The following is a 26263-nucleotide window of genomic DNA, read 5'->3' on the forward strand; positions in this document are numbered from 1 at the left end:
GCCGCACCACTGGAAATATGTCACACAGCTAAAGACATTTATTTCAGTCGAGAGACCCGCAAGCGCCTCGGGTCACACTTCATTTGCAGTCAGAAAGAAAGATGCCAAGCGCTGCTCGCTGAAACCAGTTGCTGAGGCAGAGCGGGGACAACGCGGGTTTCCATCTTAGAAAAACTCGAGCCTGCCGCCCCGGCAGCCCACGCTCCCTCCACCCCACAGGCTCTGCCCTGCTCCGCGCCTGCCCTCGGACCCGACGTCTCCAGGGATGCTGCCGGCAGCAGATGGGCCCTGTCTGCCTCGAGTGAACCCCCCCACCGTGGGGCTAACCAGGAGCAGGGCCATCTCCAGCTGCTGGGGGTCGGACCCCAAACCTGACTGGAGGGCTGCACCCAAACCCCGCACGGGACGGGCCTCCCACGCTGCTTCCCGGGGTGCGAATACCCTCGTGGGTGCGTGTGAGCACCCTCAGAGCCGCCCGCTCCCGTGCGTGCGCAGGTGCCCCCCACCCCCCCGGTTACCGCGGGTGCGGGCCGGGGCGGAGCGAACGGGCTCGGAGCGGAGCGGGTCCGGCCCCCGCCACCGCCCCCGCGGCGCTGTCATTGGCGGCGGGGCCGGGCCGGGCCGGGCCGGGGGAGGCGGCGGCGGCGGCGGCGGCGGCCGGCAGAGCCCCGCGCCCCCCCAGCGCCCGGCGCGGCGCCGCGGCCCCGGTATGTCGCGGAAGAAGGCGGCTCGCAGCAAAGGCGGCGGCGGCGGCGGCGGCGCCGCGCCCTCCACCGCGCTGCCCCCAGCCGCCCAGGGCACCGGCCGTGCCGCCGCCGCCCCGCGGGGCTCCGCGCCCGCCCCCGAGCTGCCCCGCAACGGCGGCGCGGCGGCCGGGCGGCCCTCGCTGAGCAGCAGCGGCGAGTTCTACGATCTCGCCTTCAAGGTGCGGGGACGCGGTTGGGGCGGGGGTGGGATGCGGGAAGGAGCGCGGAGCCCCGGTTCGGGGTGCGTCGGGTGCGGGAGAAGTTCCTGGGGGCCAGGACCGGGCGGGCATCCCTCCCTTCCAGCCCCGGCAGCCCGGTACCGCCGCCGGGTTCGGGTCTCCGGCGGCGGGTCCGGCCTCGGGCGGGCTCCCGGAGCCGCGCTTGGCGGCGGGGCTGCCCCTGCGGGGCTCTCGGCAGCGGGGGCTGCTTCTGCGGAACTTTTGCAAGTGATGACAAAAGGCTTTCAGCTCACATGAGTTACTGTAACCTTCTGGTTCCTCTTTAAAAACGTTAAAAAAAAAAAGCGGTTGTAAAGTGGGGTGACAGTATTGCTTGAGGCGCATCGAATCTGCTCTGGCTGCTGTTGAAATGTCTCCGGCTTGCGCGTTCTTTTAAAGGCTCAGATGGCTTCTTCTCGCCGCTTCAGATTTTGGCGAGCGAGTCACAGATCAAACGTATTTGCACTCCCCCCCTCCCCTCTATCATGCGACCTGATGCAAGCCCAGCTCTTGGAGCTCGCTGAGCGATTTTGGCTGAGACTGCAGTTCAGTGCGACCCATCTGACTGCATTTCTAACGCAGATCTTCGTAACCGAGCGCAGGGTGATTAGGCTTGGAGAAGATGGTGTTTGCTATGGCAAGTCCAACCTTGGCACACCATGGCAGAGAGCTCAGTGCCGGTGGCAATCGGCATGGCCATTGCCATGTTAAGATTTGGGACATGCAGTAGGAGGTGAAGGGTGTTCAAGAAGTGAATTTGGTTGCTTTAGTAGGTGGCTGGTCCTGATACAGCTGCAATAACGGTTCAACAGCTTCCCTAAAATGGAGCCATCTCCGTGTTCACGCTGGCCCATGGCTCCTTGAGCTCGTCTCACTGCCTGGGCTGGGGCTTTCCCTGGGGATTGCTCCCATGGGATGGGGATGAGCCAAATGAGGTCTCAGATAAGCCCAAATGTGCCAGGTAGCCAAAACCTCTGCTAAGTCTGGCTGGTTTTGAACCAGTGGCAGAGAGAAATTGCTTCATATTCAGTAAAAACCTGGTTTATTAAACTTTCTCTTTACCTTACCCCTTTCCTGAGGTTCCTGAGCTCTGCCAGAGGCAGTGGCCAAACGCGAGGGCCAGATCCTGATCACTGAGCCCTTGACTTGAGCCTGGCTCTGGGTGCTGCTGCGTGCCCTGGGTGAGGCTTCAGCGGTGCTGGGTGAGGAGAAGCTGCCTTTAGAGGTTGCCCTGCTCTAGAACAGAGGTCTGGAAAGTTTTAAAAAGTCAGTACTACTATTTTGTACTAAAAATGACTTTTTCCTCCCCCCTTCCCTTGGCTTTGCACAGATACACCTGAAGGCTCCCTGGCTCCCCTAATCCTTTTGTGCCAGAGCTTGGTGTGCGGCTGTGCGTGTGCTCCTGCAGGAGACCTGGTGTGGGGCTCTGCACCCACCATTTGGGTGATGAAGCACTGTGGCCGGATCCTGGCCACCCTGCCCCAAACTGTGGCTGGGGCTACTGCCGCCCCTCGGGAGGCTGAGCTGCAGAGTGATGGTGGCATTTGCTGCTTCTGATGGCTCCTGCCTGGGTTCGGTGTGACCCAGGGCAGTGCCTGCCTTAAAACCATTTAAATTCAGTCACGGGCTAATGGCTTGCAGAAGGCTAATGGCAGCGCTTTCGGGAGAGAGGGAACCCTGCCATGCCAGCGTGAAGCCGTGCAAATTGGTGCGGGTGCAGAAGCCGCTGATGCAGCTCGGCTCCATGGTCTGGGATTTCTTGATGGTGGGAAGCTGTCATCCTGCAGAGGGGAGAGGGGTCGGGGGGCAAGAGGGCTCAAGGGGGCTTGTGGTCTGAACATAAGCTTCGGGGAGCTGCATTCGGGAGCAGTTTCAGCTCTGCCATGGTTTCTTTGTGGTGGGGTGGGTGTCTGCCCTGCCTGCACCTGGGGCTGCTGCTGGGTGGGGAAACTGAGGCAGGCGGCACAGGGAGCTGCTCCCTTGGCATGCGCTGAGGACCAGCAGGGCAGCCATGAGGCTCTGTGGGTCCCACTGAAGGAGTTTGCTCACAGAGGGCAGAGTGAACCTCCAGAGTTGGCGCGCATGGTTGGGGGCCCCCCTGAAGTCTCCCCGTGGGCAGAGCCAGCCTCCCCAGGAAGCCCTGTGTGTGGTGGGATGCAGGGTGTTTCCTGGGTCTGCTGAGGACAGGGTGGGCTCCACAGCCATCGAGTCAGAGCTTCCTTTTGGCTTTCAAGGGGTGTTTGTGCCCCCACGGGGGATTTGTTAAGTATTGGTCAGGGGAAGGTGTCTCAAGTCCGGCCAGCGCTCAGGGGCGTGCGTGGTGCAGGGTGGGAAATAATCCCACTGCGGGTCCCCACCTTCTCTCCCCCACCCTCCCCTGGGTCTGAGGACATCGCTCGTGGACATGCCTTTTCCCCCCTCTAGAGAACAGGATCTGCTCCTGCTCCCGGGATGGGGCTTTTGGGATGGTGACAGGTAACGGCTGCTGTGGGGCTTCCGTCTAGAAACCCAGTGTCTAACACTCCCTTCCCTCCCTCCCAGGTGATGCTGGTGGGTGACTCGGGGGTCGGAAAAACCTGCTTGCTGGTGCGGTTCAAAGACGGTGCTTTCCTCGCTGGCAGCTTCATTTCCACGGTCGGAATCGACTTCAGGGTAAGTTCCTGGGGGGCTCCTCGGGCCCTGCCTGCAGGGTCCAGCAGGCGAATGGCGGCTTTTGCAGAGGAGTAACAAAACATTGCTCCAAGGACTTAAACCTCATCATCCCGACCTGTGTCAGCTCCGGCTGGGGCACCTCGGGGCTGAGCAACTGGCCGACGGCAGCGGCCTCTTTGTTACTGCTTTGCGCAAGGATGGGGGAGCGCGTTCTCTGCTCCAGGTCCTGGGGGTGGTTTGTGTAAGAACTGAGGTCTGAGCATCTGCCCTGTGAAAATATTTCTCTAAGTCAATTTCAGTGCTTTTAACAGTTTAAACAAAAAAAACCCAACAAATAAAACCAAAACTGACACAAACCAGAATGCCCTGGAAACAACTCCTGAGCACAGCTTTGGGGTGCCACCGTCGGGGTGCAGTGCCGGGGTGGCCCTTCTCCCTCTGGCGTGGAGGGGAGGCATCGTGCTGAGGGGTCTCTGAGCCCTCGGAGAGTAACTGTTTTGTTGGCAGTGACCGGAGCATCCCGGTGTCAGGGCAGCCCTGCGGGCAGCACATCTGGGCTGTGCGGCACCAGCAAGGACAGAGGGAACCTGCTCCACAGGGGGGATAATGTGGGGAATGGGGGGCAGAAGGGGAGACAGCTCGTGTCCTGCGGTGCCCTGGTGTGGGCAGAGCATCCTTTGCCAGGTGGGAACGTCTTAGCGCCAGCCGGGGCCCTCAAAGCCTTTTCTTGGCTGCATTTCCCCAGCGGTACCTTGCTGGGGAGCTGGGGCTGGCGGGGCTGCCTGGGGACGCCGTGGTTTGGGCAGCCCCTGGTGAAGGGGAGCTGCGGGGCTGCGCCCTGGGCTGTGGAGCAGGCGTCCCTGGGGTAGGACAGCAGAGCAACGGGGACAGTGGCTTTGCAGAGATGGCATCAAAGAAACCTTACATCAGGCCGTGAAGGGCCAGCGAGGGAGCCCTGTGGATGCTGCTGAGGCCACGGTGGCTCCTCTGAGCTATCGCTACCAAAGCAGCAGCCAGCAGCACGCCTGGCTTGGGTCTCTGGCCCGAGGATCAGATGCTCCCAACCATCTGCTTCCCCCAAACCACAATCTTGCTGCTCCCCGAGACGTCTGGCCGATGCCGCAGGCTCCTGGGGGAGGCTCAGCCCTCGGGACCGGGGACGTGCCTGGTGGCTGTGCTCCCCCTGCCCTGCTGTCGGGGCACTGGCTGCGTGGTCTCACTGTACGATGGCTTTTGGCTCCATTTCGGCGCCGTGGTGGTGATGAGCGGGTGCGGTGAAGAGCTGGTGGTGATGCCAAGCACCAGTGTTTCATCTCCCCGACCGCCTTTTCTCAGCAGGATCTCAGATCTCCCCCTTTCTTGGAGGATTTCTGGGAGATGGGTGTCTCTTGTAACCTGCTATTTCGCTGGGGTGTGAGTAATAACTTGCTGGTACAGTGACAAGTGGAAGAGATGAGGGACGGCTCAGAAAGCCTTTAGAAAGAAAGCGATGTTCTTTCCTGCAAATAGGCTTTCGGTGCAGAGCGACGCTGCGGGTTGCAGCAGCGGCTTGGTGAAGTTGGTAAATTGGAATCTATAATTTTATACAAAGGTAATTACACGGTATTTCAGGTGTTCTTAAAATGAAAAGCGTTTTATTCCTGATTGCGGTGATTGATACCGAGGGCAGTCATAAAATCCTGTGACTTATTGATTAGAGCACTGAAACGACTGCTACGGAGAAGCAATCAAATTAGGGCTAATTTACTTCTGTAATAGAGCTGCTAGAGCTACATCGTTTTGAAATGGGCAGATTATACAGCGGGGAAGATCATGTGTGTGCCCTAAAACTCATTATTATCATCTTTGTAAGGCACTCATAATTTTGGGGGGGACAGGGAAATAGTTTTTTGATTGTACATCTCCGTTCCCATTAAGATAATCCTGTTTGCAGCCGCTGTGTAATTGTGCCCCTCTCGCCGTTCGCATCGCGATGCAGATGAAGCTCTGGGGTGGTAACGCTGGAGGCTTCTGCTGCGAGAGCGCGGTTTGGTTTTAATTTCTGCCTATCTAATAACAAAACTGTCACATCGCAGCTCCTTTTCTGCGTAATCCCACAATTTGGCATCGGGTTTTCTGGCTGAAGCAAGCGAGGCCGTTTGTGGCGGCGGGCGGTTGTGGTCGGGGAGGGCGGTCGCTGGGTTTCTTTGCTGCATTCGCCTTGGAGTGGTGCGAGAGGTGCTGAGCCAGCGCAGGGCGTTCTTTTGGTGCGTCTGGCTTTCGCGGCGGGGTTTGTGGCGGTCGCTGAGCCTCGCCGGTGGCGGAGACTGTGGGGACTCCCCCAAGGCCAGGGTGTGCGGCAGCTGCGCTCCTATGCACGCGTGACCTTGCTCGGCCCAGGGAGAGCTGCCAGGAGCCTGGGGACATGGCGGGGACATGGCGGGGACATGGCAGGGATGGAGCTGCCCGGCTCCTGATGTTGTTTTCGGGACTGTCTCCACTCCTATTGAAGCCCGCAGGTCTCTGCAAAGTGCCCTGGGATGGGACGGAGCCACCTGGGGGGCAGCCCCCGTACCCACCCCCCCCCCCAGCCGCTCTCCACCTCTTCTCCCACTCCGTCCACTGGTCCCAGCGGGCTCCAGGATGAGCCGCTCGTTTTTGAGGATGTCAAACCATTAGATACACGCAAAGCTATGGCTAATGGATTATGTAGGCCTGAGCAAATGTAAATGAATAGAAATCCATTTAAAATTAATCTGGCATTACAATTCCTAATGGCCCCCTAGGTTTTTTCCCTCCTACTGTTTTATGTTAGGGAGAACCGCTCGCATTGTGTTTGTTTATCATCGTCTCTTAAACAAAGGAGGATGTTGGTCTAAATATATTTGGAAGATAAACCACTGATACTAGGGAAATAAAGATGATTGTAGTATTAAAAAAAAAAATGCATCAAAATGGTACCTATTGGCTCCTGGCTTTGGAGATGCCGAGTCCTTTGGCTTTCCTTGCTTTGAAAATTGGTTTTATTGGAGGAACATCTTTAGTTTCCCGGGAAGATACCAGCCCTCCCAGTTCAGACAGGGTAGCGCTGGAGGTGCAGGGGTGCCGAGTGGGGGGTTTGGTTGGGAGTGGGCTGCTGGGGTGACCCTGAGCGGGGGGTTTGGTTGGGGGTGCGCTGCTGGGGTCACACCACCCCCTCCCCCCCGCCCCGTGCTGTGGGTGCCATTAAGGTGAGGCAGAGCCCTGGGGCGAGGGGTCCTGCTCTCTGCGGGGGCTTTGCCTGAGCAGGGGGCTCACTCGGAGCAACAGAAACTTCTATCCGAGTTATGAGGGAGAAGCCTCTGCGTTGAGCAAACCCCTCTCTGCCTCCAGCATCCCGCTCGCAGGCATCACCTTTGGAATTTCCAGCCATCGCTAGATAATGGGGGGCTTAATTATTCCCTCCCATTAGCCGTGGTGTGGCCAGGGCTGTGCTGAGCTGTGGCATGAGATCTTCCTCCTTGTCTTCCCCAGGGCTGGGGGTCTCAGCAGCTCTGTCTGCTTGGGGGCAGTGGTGGGACCAGGTCTCTCGCTGCAGATCCCGGCCGGGGAGGGCAGGATGGGTCCTGCCTGCGCGAGGTGGTGCGTGCTTTTCCAACTTCATATGTTAGGGTTTTGGGGAGAAGGGCCTCCTGGAAAAGAGCAGGTTGATCACTCAGAGGTGTGAATCCCACTTTTCTCGGTGCTACTGAAGGAGCTACATTTCGCTTTAATTTTGGGAACGCGGCAGAAACCTCAACAGGAGTCAAAGCTGCGCAGCCAACAGTACTTCTGTCTCGTCGTAACACCTAACTGATGGGAGGAATGTCTTGCCAAAGCCGAGAAACCAAAGGGCCGTGTGAGCCCACCGTGTGTCCCCTCCCCAGTGGTGGCTGGGCCCCCTGGGGCCGCCCCGATGCTCGCCGCCCAAGCGGGGTGCTCTGCCCTGAGCTTTGCAGGGTTGGGCTAGTTAAGGTTTTTGTACTAATTGGACCTGAAAGGAGAAGAACATAAAAGTAAAAAAAAATTAAAGATGAGCCTTTTCTCCCTGGGAAGAGGTGCTAATGAGTTCCTTTGCATTAGCAGGGGAGACGGTTTCTGGGCTAATCAGTGGGATGAAACCTTAAGGAAGCGCTTTGCTGGCCGAGTTCAGAGCAGGGCGGCTTGTCTTCGCTTTCTCCGAGGTGCGTAGCGGTATCGCTCCTCTCTTGCTGCCCCAAGGAGAGGGAGCAAACCAGCATCCTCCTTGCCTAAAGCGTGCCCGGGTGCTGCGGGAGGAGGAGGGAGCCAGCCCCGGTGCTTCGACGCAGCCTCGGGTTTCCTGAGCAGGCGGCTGGGCGCAGGGAACGCTTCCTCTGAAGGCTGGTTGGGCTCTGGCATCCACAAATTTGCACCACCGTGTCCAGGAGGGGTTTCTGCTGGTTGTTACCCCGTGGAGACCCGTGGCTCCCCCCTGGCCGCAGCGTCCTCGGGCAGGGGCGAGCCCGCGGCGGCCGCACTCTCTGCTCCAGCCTTGGCCGTGCCGCAGTTAATCTGCACGCTGTGACGGCTGCCGCGCGCTGTAAATAAAAGCTGTCACTTGTGACCCTGAGCTTTAAGGACTCTTGATTACATTCAGCCCTGCGCTGCTCTGGGGGTGGAATCAGCGGTATATAATATGGTTTTTTGCATAAGAGATTTGTTGCATCTCTGTTTATTTTTCGTAGCGCGTGTGTGTGCACCTTCCGTCGGCAAAACAGCAGCTGCTGGCTGCCTGCTGACTCCTTCAGTGAGATTAACTTTGCAGGAGAGACGGAAAGCTTCGTTCCAGCCATGCAGGGTGTGCAAACTAACACTGGCCCCGTGGTCTGGATTTGGCAAGTCTGGTCCTGGGTCTCCATGCGCTCGGAAGAGGGAGGTGTGGATGTCCTGAGCATCTGCCAGTCCCCAGCAGGCGCCTGCATCCCTGCCCTCGGGGTGATGCTCCAGCGCAGCGTTCGCCGTGGTGCCTCCCTTTGAAGGGCTGGTGCAACCTGGAGCCATCTGAAAGCCAAGGGCTGGCTTTTATCTCAGCGGCTGGCACTGAGCATTAGCAGGGCTAATTTTCTGGTGGATCAATCTGGAAAAAGTGGGAGGGGATCTGCTTAGGCCGGAAGAAAGAAAAGGAAATAAATTAATTCCAGCATGTTTTTCTGTATAAAACTGGTCCCAAACATTTGAGGGAAGGGACTCCGGGCATCGAGCAGAGTGTGTAGTCTCTTCTGTTTGCGTGTTTGGCCGTGTAGCGTGGCGATGTTTGTGGGGTCAGGCAGAGGGGCTGCTGCAGGCTGCAGTTGGGTGGGTTTGGGTTGGTTCCTGGGGCACTGAAGGGGACAGCCCTGGCTCCACACCCCTGCAGGGAGGTGGCCTTCCCCTGGGAGAGGCATCTCAGTGCTGCCTGGGTTGCCTGGACCAAATTCTTCTATGTGGGGCTCCTCCATGCCAGCAGCAATGCGGGTGCGACCGCTCCAGGCCAGGGGGCTCAAGGAAGGAGCCCTGTGGGGGTGCTGGCATGGCAGGGGGGGCAGGGGGATGCCTGTCTGCTGCCTTGGGTATGTGTCTCCAGCAGCTCTTTGTCTGAAATTGGCTTGTTCTGCATCTCCTATTGCTGTATGAATTTTAATAGAAGCCAGTAGCCTTTTTTGTACTTTTGCATTTCTCGCTGTAAGGAAAGCTGGGATAAATTTGCCCAGAGGAGCTTTCCTGTGATGCTTTGCACCCCTTCAGCCTGGCTTTGGGGGGCAGACGAGATGCCGGCACCAGTGCCGTAAGGACCAGGTGCCGTAAGAACCGGGTGCTGCCCGAATCTGGCAGCAGGTGAGGCAGGTCCTGGCCAGCTCGCGCAGGGAGTGCAGGCGCTGCGCGCTGGAACGTGCCTCAATTTTATCGATTTGTGTCGTGTGTGACTCCTAGGACGACAGCTTCTCCATAGCCGCTGCTGATTCCCGTTCCCCACTCCCAGGACAGGCTCTCAGGGGAGTAAATAGCCATTTTTCCTGGGAAACCGAGCCCTGCTTTGCTTTCAGCTGCTGCTCTCCTCCCTTGCAGAGGGACACAGCTTTGCAGTCGGCAAAGCCTGTCATTTGCATGCAGGGGCTCAGTTGCCAAGAGATGCTGCGAGCGGCGCCCGTGGCGGGCTACACCCCGCTTTCTCACATCTGCTAGTATTTTATTCATGTTTCTTTGCCTCTTGCATTTGAAAAATAATAAACCTCCCCGGTGCGCTCCAGTTCTGCAGCACACCAGTGAACTGCGAACACCCGTGTGCTGGCGGTAATCCCGGTGGACAACAGACTCAATTCTTGCCCTGGGGAAGGCAAAAAGAAATAAGGTGAATGTCTTCAAAGCAGAGAAGTGCTTGAGTTGCCCTTTAAGTAAGCGGCTGGAGGAGCCTCAAGACCCAGCGCCTGATCAAGAAAACTCTTAACCAGTTTGCAGGATGGTGTGAAGGTGCCTGTGCCGTTCTCGGCGTGCCAGGGGCTCTCCCACCCCCTCAGTGTTTGGGAAATACCACCCAGAATGGATCAGGTGTTTAAACCGGGTATATGAAATTTTGCATCCACTTCAGCTGACGGCGGGAGCACTGGGGACGTGGGGTTTCGTGGGAGATGCTCCTGGAAGGGTGCCGGTGTCTCCCGGGCTCCTGTAGCCCCAACATGGGTCCGTCCCAGGCCAGGATGGTTGAAATAAAAGGCGTAATTAGCTCAGGCAGAGCGCAGGAGGCCTGGGCTGCTCAGGAGTTGCGGAACCAGGGCACAGACATAGAAAAAATCCACTCAGGAGCTGCTGGTGGAAGGAGGGAGGTTGTAAAGCCATTCACTGTCACTTGCTTCTGTACCCTCCTCCTTAGAGCTGTACGGGAGCTCAAAACCCCATCAGAGGACCAACACAGTAGAAACTCGGTTGGAAAATGCAATTCCTGCACATCCACAGCCTGTTGCAAGCCTACGTGGAAGGCACAAGCTGAGTTGCTTCCCAGGGTGTGGAGCATCTGACCAGAATGGCTTAATTTCTTAATCCTTTAATTTCTTTTCCAGGCAAGTTGCACTGCAGCACGGAGGCGGGTTGGGAAGTGGCACCTGGGCTCAAGTGGTGTCGTTGCAAGTGGTGTCCCCTCCCTGAGCCATCGGCATCCACCGTGGCTGGGCCATCAGCAGGTGCAGCCCTCCCGTGCCTTTCTCTTATTTCTGTTTTTCCTGCAGCAGCGTGGGAAGGGAAGCGTTGCTTTGTGCATTGTAAAATTGGATGAGATTTTGGCGGTAGCTTAGTGGTTGCGCTTCCAAGTGCCCTGCGAGGTCCCTGCGGGGTGATGGACCGGCTTGCGCGAGCATCCTCCCTCCGGCACCCATCTCCTGCGGGGATGGTGGGTGTGGTGGAGCTGCTGCTGGGGACTGTTCTGCCCGTGAGCGGCAGCCGGAGGCATCATCCCATGTCCTCAGGGCTGTGGGTCAGCGTCTTGCTCCCTGCTTTCCTCCAGCTTAGCAGGCTCCCTGCGAAGGAGTGGGGTGAGGAGGAGGTTGGTGCTGGAGGAAGCTGGTGGGCACACAGATGTGGTGTGTCTGCACCTCTCCAGGTGGTGCCCGGTGAGAATTTGGCCCTGGGGAGGCCAACTTGGGTGCTGGAGCATCAACTGCCCCAGGGCAGAGCCAGGCGTTACTCTGGGTCCGCTCGTGGTGCCGGGGCCTGCGAGGGAGTTTTTTATAGCCAATAAAACATTTAAATGGGCCTAGAGTAAGTCTAAACGGTTTGAATATTTAATGGAATACATTTAGCTTAATTTCACTTTCATCTTTTATTTGTGATAAAATATTGAATTCAGCTGTGCAGAATTGGGGTTTTCTTGGAAAGCAGAGGGGAGGTGGCTGAGCTGGCGGGGGTGGGTGGGCTTCGGGGTGCCTCTGCCTCCCACTGCCACCCCCCTGATTTATGGGGGTATTAAGGGGCATCCCTGCCCCGTGGCTCTCGCCTTTCTCAGCCCCCATGAGCCCCCGAGCCCTGGCTGCCTCTCTGCTGAGCTGCTGACTCATTTCATTACCCCTGATTAATTATTTGCCCCCAGCAAGCTTTGGTTTATTTCCAGTGTAGATGCCAATGATCCCGGTGCATGCGTGGGGAAGGGTGAGGTGCTGGTCCGGGGTTCGGCAGCTGGTCCCCAGCTGCTGTGGGGGGAGCTGCCTCCAGCTGAGCTCGCAGGGTGCTGACTGTGCATCCTCCTTCCCCCAAAATCAGCTGCCCCTTCGTCCTCTTCCCAAAGAGATGCTTTCCTCCTCGCATCTGCAAAGGATGGAGAGATCTGAGGTGTGGAGATAGAGGTCAGGTTGGTCCCGTTGATGGGGCTTTTGCTGTTCCCTGCGAAGGTAAAGCCGAACATCAGTGCGGCAAATCAGAAGGGCAATGATCACCCCCTCCGAAGCCTGGAACAGCGAGTGTCGGCAAAAGATCGTCCCCCTTAGGAAAAAAAAAAAAAGGGAAAAACAATCCTGTCCAAGTGGATCAGAGCTGTTTACAGGGCAAGGAGCTGCAGCGTGGTGTGTGTCTGAGCAGTTGTCCACTTGTCCTTGGCTGGTGATGGGGGGGGATGCAGGTTCCTATGGCAATGGGAAATTTAGGGATTGAGGGCTGCTTTACCTGCAGAGCCTTTGGAAGCAAAATATTGGGTGGGTGACATTGTCCTGGGGGCAGGTGGGGGATGCAGGGGGCCCCAGGGTGGCCACTGGCGGGGAGCCCTGAGGAGCAGGAGGGCAGCCGGGGAAGCAGGGGGAGCTGTGGCATTCCTGCGTGGGGCAACATTGGTGGCATTATGGGGACATCCCTGCCCCGGAGCATGGGACTGGCTCAGCCCTGGAGCTGCTGAGCGCCGTGCTGTGCCGTGCCATCATATGCTGATGGCTGGGCAGAGCCGGGGCGATGCTCGCCTTGCTGGTGGCTGTGCGGCTCCTGGCCCTGCTCACAGCCTGGCAGGAAGGGGAGCGAAGCCCCCGAGCTGCTGTACACGCTGCTGGCTCCGTCCGAGAGCGAAGGAGCTGCCCCTGCTCCCCCGGCGAGGGGTTTCCAGCGGCGCAGTGTAACTTACACAGCTTTGTTTGTCTAACAGGGGCATACAGCATTTTTAATCCTGGCTAAGCACCGAGTCATTGCCTTGAAGGATCGCAGAACCTCTCAAAAGCAACAGCAAATATTTCATCTTTATGCCTGCATTGGAAAAAATGTTTCTTCCCGATCATAACTAATAGATGTTGGGAGCTCGTGCTTCTTCATCTGTAAAGGGTGATGCCCATTCCCCTGGTCCGTGGCTGTCCCAGGGTGAGGAGAAGCCCAGTGGGGACTTGGGGGGTCTCGGTGATGCTTCAGGGCTTCAGCCTGGGGAGATGTTTGTGTTGCAGACGTGGTGGGTCTGGGGTCGGTGCTGCCCACAGGCAGCACAGCAGGCAGGAAAGCTCTTCTAGAGGTTTTAAGACCAGCAGCACGTCTCTGAGGGTGCAACTGGTCCTGTTGTGAATATCTGGACAGGTTTTCTCTCAGTTTGTGTGGGTTTTTCAATATGTAACTCACTGAAAGGAGGGGAGCAGTGGGGAGCCGTGCCCAGCTGCATCCTCAATGCAGCCGAACCTGCCCGGGTTGGGTGCCATGAACCCGTCCACCTGTGGCGAGCCTGGACCTCGTCAGCCCTCGCTCAATCCCCCCCTGTCTGAGGATGTTTTACTCCTTCCTGCCAAGCCGCGATGTTCCTGGGCCCAAGTGACACGCTGGGGAAATGGAGGCTTTGGCTTTTCCAGCTTTGCTTGCGTGGGCGTCGCCACGGCAACGGCGCGGCCGCCCCCCTCCCCACCTCCCGCCGGCGAACGCCTCGTCCGACGCACACCGATTTATGGCGTTAACGCAGTTATTAGCGAAGCGCCGCTGAGACGCCACTGTTTGCGATGTGCACCTGCGGTGTGATGTGTGCTGGGCGCAGGGCAGGGGGCAGCAGCGGAGGAGCGGGGGGTCCTGCCCCAGTGCCGATGCTGCTGCTCCTCGTTACCGATAATGAGACTGGACCAACGGCTCCCAGGACCATTCCCAGCAGAGAGAGCCGTTGGCGTTGGCTCTCCTGTGCCCATTGCTCTCAAACTTGAAACAACTCTCTGATAATGATTTTTTTTCCCCAAAGCCAAGCGCAGGCGGCTGCTGGAGGTATCCAGGGGGCGCAGACCCGCTGGCTAGGACCTTGCCTGTCCCCTTGGTCAGTGATGCTGAATTTGGTCCGAATTGCCGGGGTTTGCTTCCCCCGTGCCGCTCGACGGCAGCAGGTCCCCACCAGTCCCTCCGTGCCTCGCTGCTTCCTCTGAGCCGATGACTAAGAAAAACACAACTGCGTGGCTGGATGAATAATTCAGCCCAGCCTCGTTGCTGGGGAGTTTGTGGCGAAGACCCTGTCTGGGGACCTCCTTATCAGAGGGGGCTGGTCCCTGGATGAGCATCCCGCCTGCAGCAGGGATTCGGTGCCCTGGGCAGTGCAGGGTCAGCCCAGTCCCTTTCCTGGGTGTACAGGGAGCTCTTCCCACTGCTTGTGCAGCCAGATGGCTGGGCTTTAATTTGTTGGGTTTTTTTCCCCAGTGTTAAGCACGCTCGGCTCTCGGGAGCTGCAGGGAAGCAGCCGTTTTCCCAGGGTCGCGGCTGTGGCAGGGCGGCATCATTTCCCCAGCGTGGCCGGGTGCTCGCCCTCCCGCCCCACCGGCTGCAAAGCCCCCGCGGGCTCACCGCTCTCGGCATCGCCCCGTTTGCTGCACGCCTCGGCGGAAACGCCGGAGGATCGTTGTTACTCTCAGCGTCAATTTTTAGAGCTCGGCGCGGGTTTTGGCAGCGGCGCCGGCCAGCCCACGCAGCCCCGAGCAGCGCCAGCCTCGGGGAAGGACTGGCAGCTCTGCCGGGCTGGAGAGGACGTGGCTTTTAGGGGGTGAGCGTGCCGTGCCATGCCATGCCATGCCATGTCATACACCTCCCCAGGGCACCAGCACGGCAGGACTGGCTCCTCCAGGCTGGGCAAAGCAGCAGGGCAGGGCTGGGAAGAGGTCCCGGTGCCGTGATGGCTGTGCCGCACTGCTGCGGGCAGCCGTCACTGGTTGCATTTGTTTTCTGCTGTAACCATATGCTCTTGGGTGGTTCCATAGGGGCTGAGGGGCCATGGAGTGTTGTGTGATCACGGTGCAGCTCGGCACGTGGAAGGAGCAGGGTCAGGGCTGTGAAGCATCTCAAGCGTTACACCACGGCGTGGGCTTCCTCGGGCTCCCGTGAGTCAGTGCTCTCCGAAGGAAAAGCGTTCCCGGGAGATCACGCGTCGCAGGTTTCAGATGAGTGGGCTTTTCTTCTCCCTTTATGTGCCGAGGCGCACGCGGCCTGAAGCCAACCCCGAGCAGCTCGAATGGTGCTGGGTCCTGAGCCCTGTGGGCACCTTCTCCCCCTGCTCAGGGAGCCCGGCTACCGGGATGGCCGGCTGCTTCCCTAGACATGCCACGGTTTGCTGACGTGGCTTGGGGAAATGTGACAGGACCAGAGCGGGGCTGGGAATTGCTTCCCAGGGAATCCTGCCACACTGCGTTTGGGAGACGGGCTGGCTGTGGTTTATCCCTGTGGAGCATCCCTGCAGTGCATTGCCATGGGCCATCCCTGCAGCCTATCCCTGGGCCGTGATGTGGCGGTGGCAGAACTGGGGGAGCCGGAGCCGTAAGAGGGGTGACCCTGCCTGTCTCTGCCTGAGGCCAGAGGTTTGTGCCGTGAGGAGGGGGAATAGAAGGAGACTGTCCTCCCTCCCTGTGCCCGCTGGCACTGCAGCAGGTAAGTGGCGCTGGGCTGAATGGCAGCGCACATTGGGGTGCTCATTGCTGCTGCCTCTCCTGAGGTTTTCCTGACCCAAGAGAGCTGCAGGGATGGAAACACCCAAAACGTGCCAGCACGACGGCGCTGGAGCATGATCTGCCGTGGGGCATGAGTGCTCCCAGGCCTGAGCGTTGTGCCTGCCCCGCTGCTGCAGTGGCTTTGCTGGGAAGGGACCAGGTCCTGCAGCATCGCCCTGCTCCGGGATGTGGGACATGCGCAAAAATCAAAGAGCGATGCCAGCCGTGGTCCTGTGGCGCTGGCAGACCTCTGAGAGCGGCACCGAGAGCAAGTAATTTAGTTAGTGACAAGGAGCTGAACGTGGAGAGCTGGGTCTCGCTGTGGTGGCCGTGCCCCTTGGCATCGGGGTGAATCACAGCATGGCATGGTGGCTCCCTGCAGGGCTGGGACTCGGCACATGGGATTGCAGTTCAGCCCAAACTTTCTTAAATACATTAACGTGCTGCACTTATAAATGTGCATGAATTAATGTCAGAAGTGCTCGGCAATGCCTAAAATAACTTTGTTCCCGGGCAAGCGTTAATGCACGACAGATGTGCTTTTCCCTCTTGAATAATACACACGTGAGGTCAGATTGCTCCCAAAAGCTGGGTGCGTTGGCAGCCCCGCGGGACCTGGCATTGCCGGCGAGCGGCGCAGCTTCAGGGGGCGATCGATTCCCTGGGGAATCATCCCCACAGCTTGGTGCAGGGGTGGAAATCCTCTCCCAGGGACCTTGGCAGATCCAGCCCGAGTTCTTGGCTGCAGTCGGGCTTTCCAAGGGTGCAACAAAAAAAAATTAAGGCAACTGTGTCAGTTCGTGCCCCATGCATGGGAGCTGCTGCACCAGCGCAGAAATGGGCTGGGGCGTGAGTGAGCACCGAGACCTGGTATCTGCCATTCCCAGGGTCTTAATGGAGTTGTACGGACTTCAGAAAATCTCATTAGAGTTGTTCAGTCACTCTCTTTTCCTTGAATCCTTTGAAGGATTCATCTGGATTTCAGCATCTCAGCAAGAGCATGGCTTTCGAGAGCTGTCTGCCTTAGCTGCAGGTGAAGGATGTGTGTGTTTGTGTGTGTATGTGATAAAAAGCTACAGATTCATTTGTCAGGTCTTCGGGGATTATTTTTTTTTTTTTTGGGTGCTATTTAATAATGCTGTTTGCGATGCCGTCTGCAGAAGATGCTGTATTACTGCCAGATGCTGCCAGGATGTATGCTGCTGGGTGTTCAGACCTGACTTTTTTTTAATTGGGTTGCAAAAATCTTCTCTTGAAACTTTGGGCAAGTTTCCATCCCTTTAGAGGCCAGCCCACCGATACACAGAAGCCCCGGCTGCGCCTGTGGCTGCAGCCGCAGGTACAGTTAATTGCACACACCGTGCTGCGCAGGAGAGTTTTGGGGGCTGGAGCCCCGGAGCCTTTCTCAGCAGCATCTTTCTCCAGGTAAAGCGACCCCACTGCCTTCAGGAAAGCTGCTTTATAGCCAGGATCGTACTGAGGGCAGATGAGGCTGCCCAGCAGGCTGGTTTTGTAGCTCACAAACCAAATTATAATATTCTTCAGACTGGGATAGGCCAAATGGAGAATGTTTGGACAGAACATAACACTGGGAAAATGTAATCTTTCCTAATTTGCCTGCCGTGCTGGAGGGCTGCTTGGACGCGTGTGTGGGAGAGCCGGAGGAGGGAGGGGGCTTGCAGCCCCCCAGGGTCAGGGGCCCCCTCACTGGGTGTTTCCCCGTGGTTTTCTCTTCCATTAACCCCACCGCTGCCCGGCTGCTCTGGGACCAAACCCGTTAAACTCCTTCTGAGCTGGGACGGGGTTTGTGCTGGAAATGAGACGGCTGCTGCAGGACTTAAATGGGGCTCCTGGGACCCTGCACCTGGACAACAACCGGGCTGAGTGAAAGTCACACCTCGCCGTGGGTCCCCGCAGGGATCGTCCTATTTATCATCCTGGAAGATGGAGCCCACGGGACTGGGATGCACAGCCTGGGGCTGGCTGTGGTCACCGGAGCTTTGACAAGGGTGAAGCACAGGGTGCCAGCCCGGGAGGCCGGTGGGCAGCGGGGCTCCCCGGCTCATCCCTGCTGATTCAGCGCCCCGTGGGCTGCGGTGATGGGAGCACTGGGTACAGCAGCACTTCTGACACAGGGGCTGGCTGCTTTGACATAAAAACTGATGCAAGGCTTTTTCCCCCCCCGCCCCGGAGTAGAATAAACAATTCCCTGTATAACAGTAATTGATGACCCATTTTTCATTCTCGTGGCATTGACAGCTGCTGTGTTTGCTGTAAATGAGAAATGATATCGCAATAAATGCCCTGTAGAGATTCCTGTTCTGCTTTGCAGCGCAGTATGTCCTTGATGAAGAAAATGAAGATAAATATGTTGAGCGCCACGTTACTTATTCTCGGTATTGCCACAGATCTGCGTGAGCCATCTCTGCCCCCTTTGTTTCCAAGGCTGTCTGGTTTAGAAGTAAGCATGGATATTTTTAAAAATATCACTTCTATTATAAAGTAGGAAAAAAAGAGACTGAAGGGGTGAGTAATGCAGCCCAGGGGGGTGGGGGAGCTGCCATGGACCATCCCTGGCCGGGGAGGAGGGATGCGGCCGTGGGCTCCACCAGCTCCCGGGACCTGACTGTGTGCTGGGAGTTGCAGGGATGGGCTGCAGCCTTCCTGCTGATTTCGGCTTTTTGGTGACTCTGGTCTCTGGGGCAGCTGTAGCAGATCCTATCCTGTGAATTTTTGATGGTGGAAAACCCCAGTTTCTCTGGCTGTCCACCGGGCTGGGGCACAGGCTCGCTCCGACATGGTGGGGACACCTGGAAGCCTCGCATGGCCACATCTCCCGCCTGTTGGGATGAGCCTGAGCAGCCCTATCGGGCTTAAAAGCATTGATAGTCTGAGTTTTGTCTGCCTGCACCTCCTTCAAGGAACCAGTCCCTTGCTGGTTAGACGGAGCCGCCGGGCTGGGGAGGGAAAGCATCGCCGAGCCGGTACTGCTCCACCAGCGCCGGGAGCCGGGTGGCTGCGGGACACGGCTGCTGCGGGCGATGCCGAGAAGCAGAGCATGACTTTATTTTAAAATATATGATCCTAACCAGATCCTCTTATCCCTAATCTGTCCCTAAGACAGGATTCTCTGCTTCTTGCCAGAAAAACCTTTTATGTGCAGACTGATGTGAATAGAAGATGATAAGTCACTAATTCTTCAGTGTGTCTGCTCTAACAAGAGCCTTGACTCTTATCTCCTGCAGGGCTGGCAGCCAGGGAGATGTTAATTGTGCTTTAATGTAGTGTACATGGCTCTTGACAAAGACTAGTGCTGCCGACATCCCTGGGGCGTTCGCTGGGTGCGGGGCAGGGGCTGCGCTGCCCGTGGAGGTGAGGGGCTCCGCAGGGCACGCCGAGGGTCTGTGCCCACCTGGAGGCCACGTCTGGGGTGATTTATGTAGGGCAGGGCTTGTGGCTTCTCTCCTGCAGCGTGCGGGGCGGGTTGTGTCCTGGCCAGGGCCCGGCACGCAGGGGGAGAGGGGACGCGTCGGGGTGACCCCTCGAAGGAGGCAGTGAGAGGCGAGGGGATGCGGGGCCGGCTCCAGCAGCGGAGCGGATCAGAAACGCCGTCTGCTGCAAAGTGCCGTGTTAATCTGCTTTTCCCGGGGTCTGCTGTTGAACTGAGCAGCGAGCGTTGACACGTTATCATTTCTGAAAGGATCTTGGCACCGGGGATCGGCGGCTGGCTCTGGAGCGTCTCTGCTACAGGCAGGAGTGTGCAAGTCCTGGGGAAAAAAAAAAAAAACAACCCCAAGGCAGAAGTTTCTATTTTTAGCTGCAGAGTGCAAAAGCACAGTGCTGCTGAGGAAATTAATCACCTGTCCTGGAAGATGAATGGTCGGGTTTTCTCTCAGAGCAGAAGATTAATGGGACGAGGCGGAGGGAGCCGTGGCGGGGGTATGCTGGCTGCCTGGTCTCCCTGGGTCTCCCCCAGGATGTGTGCCGGGGCTCCTCGGGCACGTCGCCGGCGGTGGCACAGCAGAGCCGTGACTGTGCAGGAGGATCATCATCAAAGATGTTTCCCAGTGACTTGGGCAGCCCTCCGGCAGGACGCGGCACAGCTGGAGGGGGACAGTGTCCGGGCACGGCACAGGCCCGGTACCCGCTCTCCCAGTGGCTTTCCGCAGCCTCCAGCGGAGCATTGGGCCGTTCCCTTCCCTTTTTTGCAGGGAATGTGCTTCTTAAATGTGTTTTTTTTCCCAAAGGTGGGGGTGATGGGCTGTCTGTGTTCTCCGTCGAGGGGCCGCATGGCCGGGCTGTGCCGGACGCGCTGGCAGGATGGGCGGGAGGAACGTCTGCGCTGCCCCGTGCACTGGTGATGGGCAGAGCAGCCCCACCATAACACGCTTTGAAAGCTGGCGTGACGTCGAGATAAGAGCTCAGCGCTGCTCTTATTGCTCTGGTGTCTGCTCATGGTTGCTGAAACTTAAATATTTGTTCCTGGTTACCGTTTATCTCACTGAACAGATCTTGATTTCAGAAGTGCGGATCCTTGTGCAATATCAGCCTTGTGCTCTCTTCTTTTTTGTTACCTCCAGAAAAAATAGCGGGAGGTTTTAAAACCAGCTGCTGCCAGGGCAGTTTCTCCAAGAAAAGCTTTTTCCACGAGGGTCGGGTCCGTTGCACCAGCCTCTGGCACAGCCCCACTTGGGGCTGCTGCCCTGGGCTCCCCCGTGGCATCGTGCCGGGATGCTGAACGCAGCCGCCCTCCCAGCAGCTGAATCCCGTGGGAGGGATGGCAAAGCTGAAACCTCGCTCACCCCGGGGCCCTCGGGCTTGCACCGAGCTGCTGTCGCGCTCCCGTGCCGTGCCAGGGTTGTGCACGGGCTGTAAATAATGCGGAGCTGGAGAGTTGGAAAAGCTCCGTCTCCTCACCTGGAGCCTGCTCGGATGATCCGTACCCTGAGACAGACCCTGCTGCATGTCCCAGCCTCCCGGCACCCCCTGTTTGGGCACCCTGTGTTGGCCAGTTTGGGGTTTGGTGGTGGGTTTTGTTTTGTTTTTTTTTTCTTGAATGCAAATGACATTTTCTCATTTTCAGTCTCAAAAATCCCCCAATTTGGCTGCACTGATTTTGAGAACCGCAGGTACTGAGGGAGCAAAGAGGGGGCTGCTCTTGGGGCCCTGACCTTGGCAAAGGGCTGGGCTGTCCCTGAGCCAGGCTGCTGTGGCTGGAGAAGATGCTGAGCTGCCAGGACCAGCTTGCTGGCAGTGGCACGCGCGCGTGTGGGAAAACTTCAGGGTTTTAATGAGCAAATTTAATGCAGTGTCCTGCTGTTTTGGGCAGATTTCCATATCGATCCTTAATCTATTTTTGCAGTTGCTTCTGGAGGTAGTGTTTATTTGTCTGTCTGCTACAGCGCCATCACAACCGCATCCCAGCTCCTCTCGGCACGGGAGCATTTGTGCTCATGGAAGCGGGGACTCCCCGGGCTTTGCCAGAGTGGGGATTTGGATTCGGATCCTCCCTTGGCGTGGGACTAGGGCCCCCAGCATCCCTTCAGCCAGCTCGCCCCTGCCATGCTGCTGTTTTCCTCCTGGCTTCCTAAAAATAGAGGATGCTCCCATCTAGAACCCGCACCCCGTGTGCTCCCAAGTGGCGATGGGGACCTGGCAACCCACCCGGCACCGGCCGGCGTGTGATGCCGCAGCCCTAATGAAGTTTGCTGGGTGGCTGCGCTGTCAGTCCTGCAGCAGAGTCGTTACGGCCGCTAATTAACTCAGCCGGTGCCCCAGCCGCCTTTGGTCGGGTTTGATGTATATTCGCTAATGCAATTTTTTCCCCCTTTTCACAGGAACTCGCCCCCGGTCGGCTGCGGGGGCTGCCTCTAAAGTGCACTCATGACATTTGGGTTGTTTTTTTTTCCTTTTCCATTGTAAAAGTGGAGAGGGGGATGGCCAGGGGCAGACCCCTGCTGGCTCTGGGGACGAGCCCACCACAGCAGAGGCGACGACCCCAATGGATTGGGTAGGAGCGGGGCTGCAGCCGGGCACACTGGGGTCCCTCAGCCGGTCCCCAAATGCCGCCCATCTCCTTTTCCCACTTTGGGGCTGTACATGCTGGGCTGCAGCCGTGCCGGGGACGTGCCGTGCCTTGCAGTGTCCCCCCGTGCAGGGGGATGCTCCGGCGGGTGGGTGGGTGTTGGTGGGTGCTCCTGGGCAGCATCGCTTGAGCCAGCACCCGTCAGAGGTGCCGGGGAGCCACGGTGAGGGTTCCCCGCGGTGGATCCTGAGCGGTGTCAGCGAGCAGCTTTCCATTTGTCAGATTAATTGTGGACCGAGTTAATCCATGTATCCAATTTAATTTTTAAAGGCTTTAATTAATGATCTAATGCATGGAAAAGCTGGGGAGTGGCCAGGTTGTTGTGCGATTGCTGACCCTGGGTTACGCTGCAGCCTTTCCCGGCGTGGGCTCGGGTGCCTACGGAGGGGCCGGGATGTGCCGGTCACTCCCGGTGGGGTTCACCAGCACTGTGGGGACCCCATGGACCGGAGAAGCGGCGTTACCCAAACCACAGCCACCGACGAGCTGACCCGAGAGCAGCGCGGGGGCACCGTGGTTTGGGTGGGAGCATCGTCCGTCGCAGGGCGCACATTTTGGGGAGCAGCACAGTTTCGCCCTCTCACAGGCACATTCTCTTCCCTCCTCTCTGCTTCCGAATGGCCGCTCTCGTGCTGCGGTCGCTGGGGCAGGATCGCGCCGAGGCTGCAGCCAGCGGGGCTGTTGGTGTGTTGATAATGCTGCTCTTAATTGAGGACCATCTGCACTTGGTAATTTAATTTTTCCCTGCATCTGCAAGGTTCCAACTTTATTTATCTGATGTCCTGAGGATTATTTTACTTACGAGCATCGTGTTCCTCCAACAAAGGCACTCCAGGCATTCCACTGCTGCCCCTGCTAGAAAATACTTTAATAACATTGTCAAAGCCCCAGGAAAAAGGACACATAAAAACTGAAATTGCGAAGGGCGATGACAGAGCTGAGTTGCGGGGACGGCTTTCCTGCCTGCTTTTGCGTAGCGGGTGGCCTGCTGTGAGTATTACCTCTATTATAATAAACTGTGCGAGATTAAGAACAAGCCCCGAACAACACAACCCCCCTCATTGCGATCAGCGCTGGCAGTGTATTTCATGTTTCAGTGCATTGACACACGTCGTCTTTTGTCTTTGGGTGCTTATTAGTCATTAACACCCCCCCAGATGTGCCTTTGAAGGGCTGTGAGTATGGAATTGAACTGCAGCTCCTTAAAAAAGTAATAATAATTGGAAGCTGGAAAGTCTGTTAGCCGTGGTATGGGGAAAAAATTGGGCATCTGGTTTACGTGGCGCCGAGAGCCACTGTGTTGCTGGTGGCAGCCGCTGCTTCTTCCCACCCCGCTCCTCCCATCTTCTGCTCGGCTTCTTCACCTGCGTTTTGCAGCCACCCTGTGCTCGGGGGCTGGCAGGGGTGCAGGCAGGGATGCAGGCAGGGATGCAGGCAGAAGCCGCTGCTCAGAACGGCTCCATCTGCGTCTCCCGCCTGCGGGAGCGTGTCTGCAACTGCTTGCCCTGAGACACAGCTCTGTTCCGCACCGAAACCCCGGGGAATCCATTTTTTTCCCCCAGCCCAGTCCAGCAGCACCTGAGTCCACATGCAGACGTTAATTAGGTTTAAGCATTTCCTCCCCCCCCTAAAATGTAGGTCAGTCGTAATTAGTGGGAATCCTGCTGCTGCCAGCTTTGCTTTTAATTAAGCTCCTGAAGTGGAGGTCGATGCATGAGGTGCAGCACTGGAGCTTCAGCTTTTTCGGCTGCTCACCAGATGCTTTGCGGTCGCTTGGGCTCCATGCTTAAGGTCCAGGGCCATGTTCTCCCTCCCTCCCACTTGTGGTGGCTGGTCCTGGCCGTGCTGGGGACATGGCTGCGTCCCCCGGTACAACCGCCCCTCGGCACACGCTCTCCTCCAAGCTGGAGGTGCTGGTGCGGCCGTCGGGGAAGGGCACTTCTTTGGTGCAGTTTTTATGTGAAGCTCCTGGTGTCATTGTCCCTTGTCATCATCCATCACACCAAGCATCCTCGTCTCCTGCGAGGGCTGCTGGTGCTTGTGCCAAAATCCAGAGCAGCCGGGTGCTCCGGGGCCAACAGGGAAACACGGAGTGTTTTCCTTCCCCTGCAGCTCCTGGCATGGTCCCTGGCAGGTGGCATTGGCAGCTGGTTGTCACCAACTGGGGATGGTGTTTGGATGAGCATCGTGCTGGTGTGGAGCCCAGGGCTCCCAGCTCCTGCACTTCATGGGATGTGCCAGTGCCTCCGGTGCAGCACCAGGACCTGCGGTAGGACCTGGGGTTTTGGAGGGCAGGTTGAGTTTAGGAATTGGATCTTCTGCAGAAAGGAAATCTGCCCCGTCTCATACGCGAAACAGATGCCTGGCAGCTTGGTTCTCCGTCCGCTGGGATGATGCTGAAGGCGCAGCTTCTCCGCTTGGATTTTCTCAGCACCGTTCGCTGTGGTGTGTGTTTCCATCCCGGGGACAGCTCTCCTGGCATGGCCACGCTCGCCCAGGACCCGGCGTGCAGAGGCTCCGGGGGCCAGGGAGCACCTCGTGGCAGCGGGGACCCTTGGTTTGAAGCACTTCAGGCTTTAAGCACTCTGAGCACAGGGCACGGCAGCCGGTCCCGAGCCCCCGGCCACCTCCCCCAGGCCTTTTTGGCTCCTCCACCCCGCAGCCTGGCTGCCTATTTTTACCGCTCTGGGACTGTGAATCACTCCGCTCCCTCGTCTCGGTTGCTGCCTTTGAAGGTATTTATAAACCACGATCGTCTCCCCTGCGCCTGCTTTAGCAGACTGTAAATTTAGTGCTCCGGCTCACTCCTGCCCTCTCCTCCTCACCCGTATCCTCGCTGTTCGGCGAGCGGAGATGTGCAGGAGCCAAGATGTTCCTTCTGCCCTAATTAAAAACATGAAAACAGCAACGGGGAGCCTCGCCGGCATTGTCCCAGAGGGTGATGCTGGGTGCCAGCATCCCGAAGTGCCCAGTACTCGGTGCTGAGCGGTGTGGGATGCGCAGGGATGGCTCTCGGCATCCGTGTGCCTCCGTTTGCCTGGGAGGGGATTTGCCTGGGATTTAAATTGGTCATCACCGGAGAAAGAATGCCTGCCCTGTCCTGCTGGGCGCACTGTTCCCTGGCGGTGTTTTCATCACGTCCTACTAATTACCGTGCTAATTTCTGTGGATTGAGCAGGCAAATTAATCTCTTCTCTGCTCCTTCCCCTGGGACTGTTGGATCGTTAGGATTTGGGTTTGATTAAAGCTTGGAGAGCCTGGTGGGGCTCGCTGGGACGCTGGATCTGTCCCCTGCCCTCGCTGGCTGGCACAGCTGCCCCTGGGGGGGGCACCGATGGTCTCCTCCCACGACTCCGCGCTGCTCCCGGCTCTGCCGGAGGCTGCTCCAGGTGGCCACAAAAAGTATCCTCTTGGCTTTGGGGAAAAGCGTGGAGGGGCACTGCCCCCTCTTCTCCTCCTCCTCCCTACCTCTTCACTTTGCTAAAAACAAGCAAAACAGGAAAAAAAAAACCAACAATCTCTCACTGGGAGAAAAATGAGTACAAACAGCAGGAAGAGGAGTTATTTTTAAGTTGCTAACTGAATATGGAGTAGTTGGCTGTGTTTTTTGAAGGCCATTAAGATGGGATGCTGGTGCTCATTAATTTATTGCCAGAGGTCTTCTAGCCCGAGCCGCACGCTGCACTAAATCAGCCTCGCAGACGGGAGGATTTAAGTATCCAAATAGATGGAGCTTGCAGCAGACGCAGGGAATCATCTTCTGGCTGGGCCGTGGCGCAAATGGCTCCAACAGGTGCTGGGACCAACGTATGGAAGTTTAAAAAGCGGGGAGGGGAGATCAGCCCCAGGGCTTGAGAGAGGGAAACGCCGCCAGGATCCGCGTGTCTCCCCAGGGTCCTTGACGTTCCGAAGCCGTGCTCTCCCCTCACCGCCTTTTCTCTTCTCTTTCAGAATAAGGTGCTGACGGTGGACGGGGTGAAGGTGAAGCTGCAGGTACGTCCCCATGTCCCTGATAGCAGCTCCCTCACCTCCCACCCTGGGTGTTTAGGGCTGGGCAAAGCCCCTCAGCAGAGGAGCACCCCAGAAGCGGGTCCCCCATCTCCATCCTTCCCTGTCGCGTCTCCTGCCCTGGGACAGCCTTACGAGCCCTTTTGGCTGCTCTGTCCCCTGGGTGGAAGCCTGCACGAGGCTGGGGGCTGTTCTGGCCGCGGTGGCCCCCGTCCCAGCCCGCCTGCCTCGTGGCTGCTCGGTGACTGCAGCCAGAGCCGGCGAGACCGGAGCAGCACCTACAGTCTGCCAGGCATTTCCAGGTGTCTCCTGCTTTGGGAGAGCCGGAGGATGGTGAGAGGGATGGAGATCCTCCAAAGGGATCCGCATCCCCTGGCAGCCAGAGCTGTCATGTCAGCCCTGCAGCCAGAGCCGCTCCAGCCCCCCGAGACCCGACTGTTTCTCTGACCCCTTTGCCAGGAGCTCCGTAATGACATTAGCGCTGATCTTCCCCTGACAGCAGCGTGGCACTCTGCAAACGTATTGCTGCATTAAAAACTGATAAATTAAATTAGCGGGTCCCCACGCATCCATCTGCTGGATGGATTTTCCAATTAAGGGACATGTCGGGAGCCCTTTGCCACGCACCATCGTCTCCACGCACTGGGGAGCCGGGAGGTGCTGCTT

General features: G+C 57.9%; 1 protein-coding gene across 1 annotated transcript in view; it reads left to right on the forward strand.

The window, feature by feature from the left end:
- Positions 1 to 644: 644 nt before the first annotated feature.
- RAB26 (RAB26, member RAS oncogene family) overlaps positions 645 to 26263 on the forward strand; it is a 32904-nt gene continuing 7285 nt past the window's right edge. The window contains exons 1-3 of the mRNA XM_074598234.1: positions 645 to 925; positions 3506 to 3616; positions 25541 to 25582. Coding sequence (XP_074454335.1) covers positions 710 to 925; positions 3506 to 3616; positions 25541 to 25582 — 369 coding nt within the window. The 5' untranslated portion in view covers positions 645 to 709. The remainder of the gene's footprint in view (positions 926 to 3505; positions 3617 to 25540; positions 25583 to 26263) is intronic.

The sequence above is a fragment of the Larus michahellis genome, chromosome 8 (assembly GCF_964199755.1).
Source record: "Larus michahellis chromosome 8, bLarMic1.1, whole genome shotgun sequence".
Lineage (NCBI taxonomy): Eukaryota > Metazoa > Chordata > Aves > Charadriiformes > Laridae > Larus > Larus michahellis.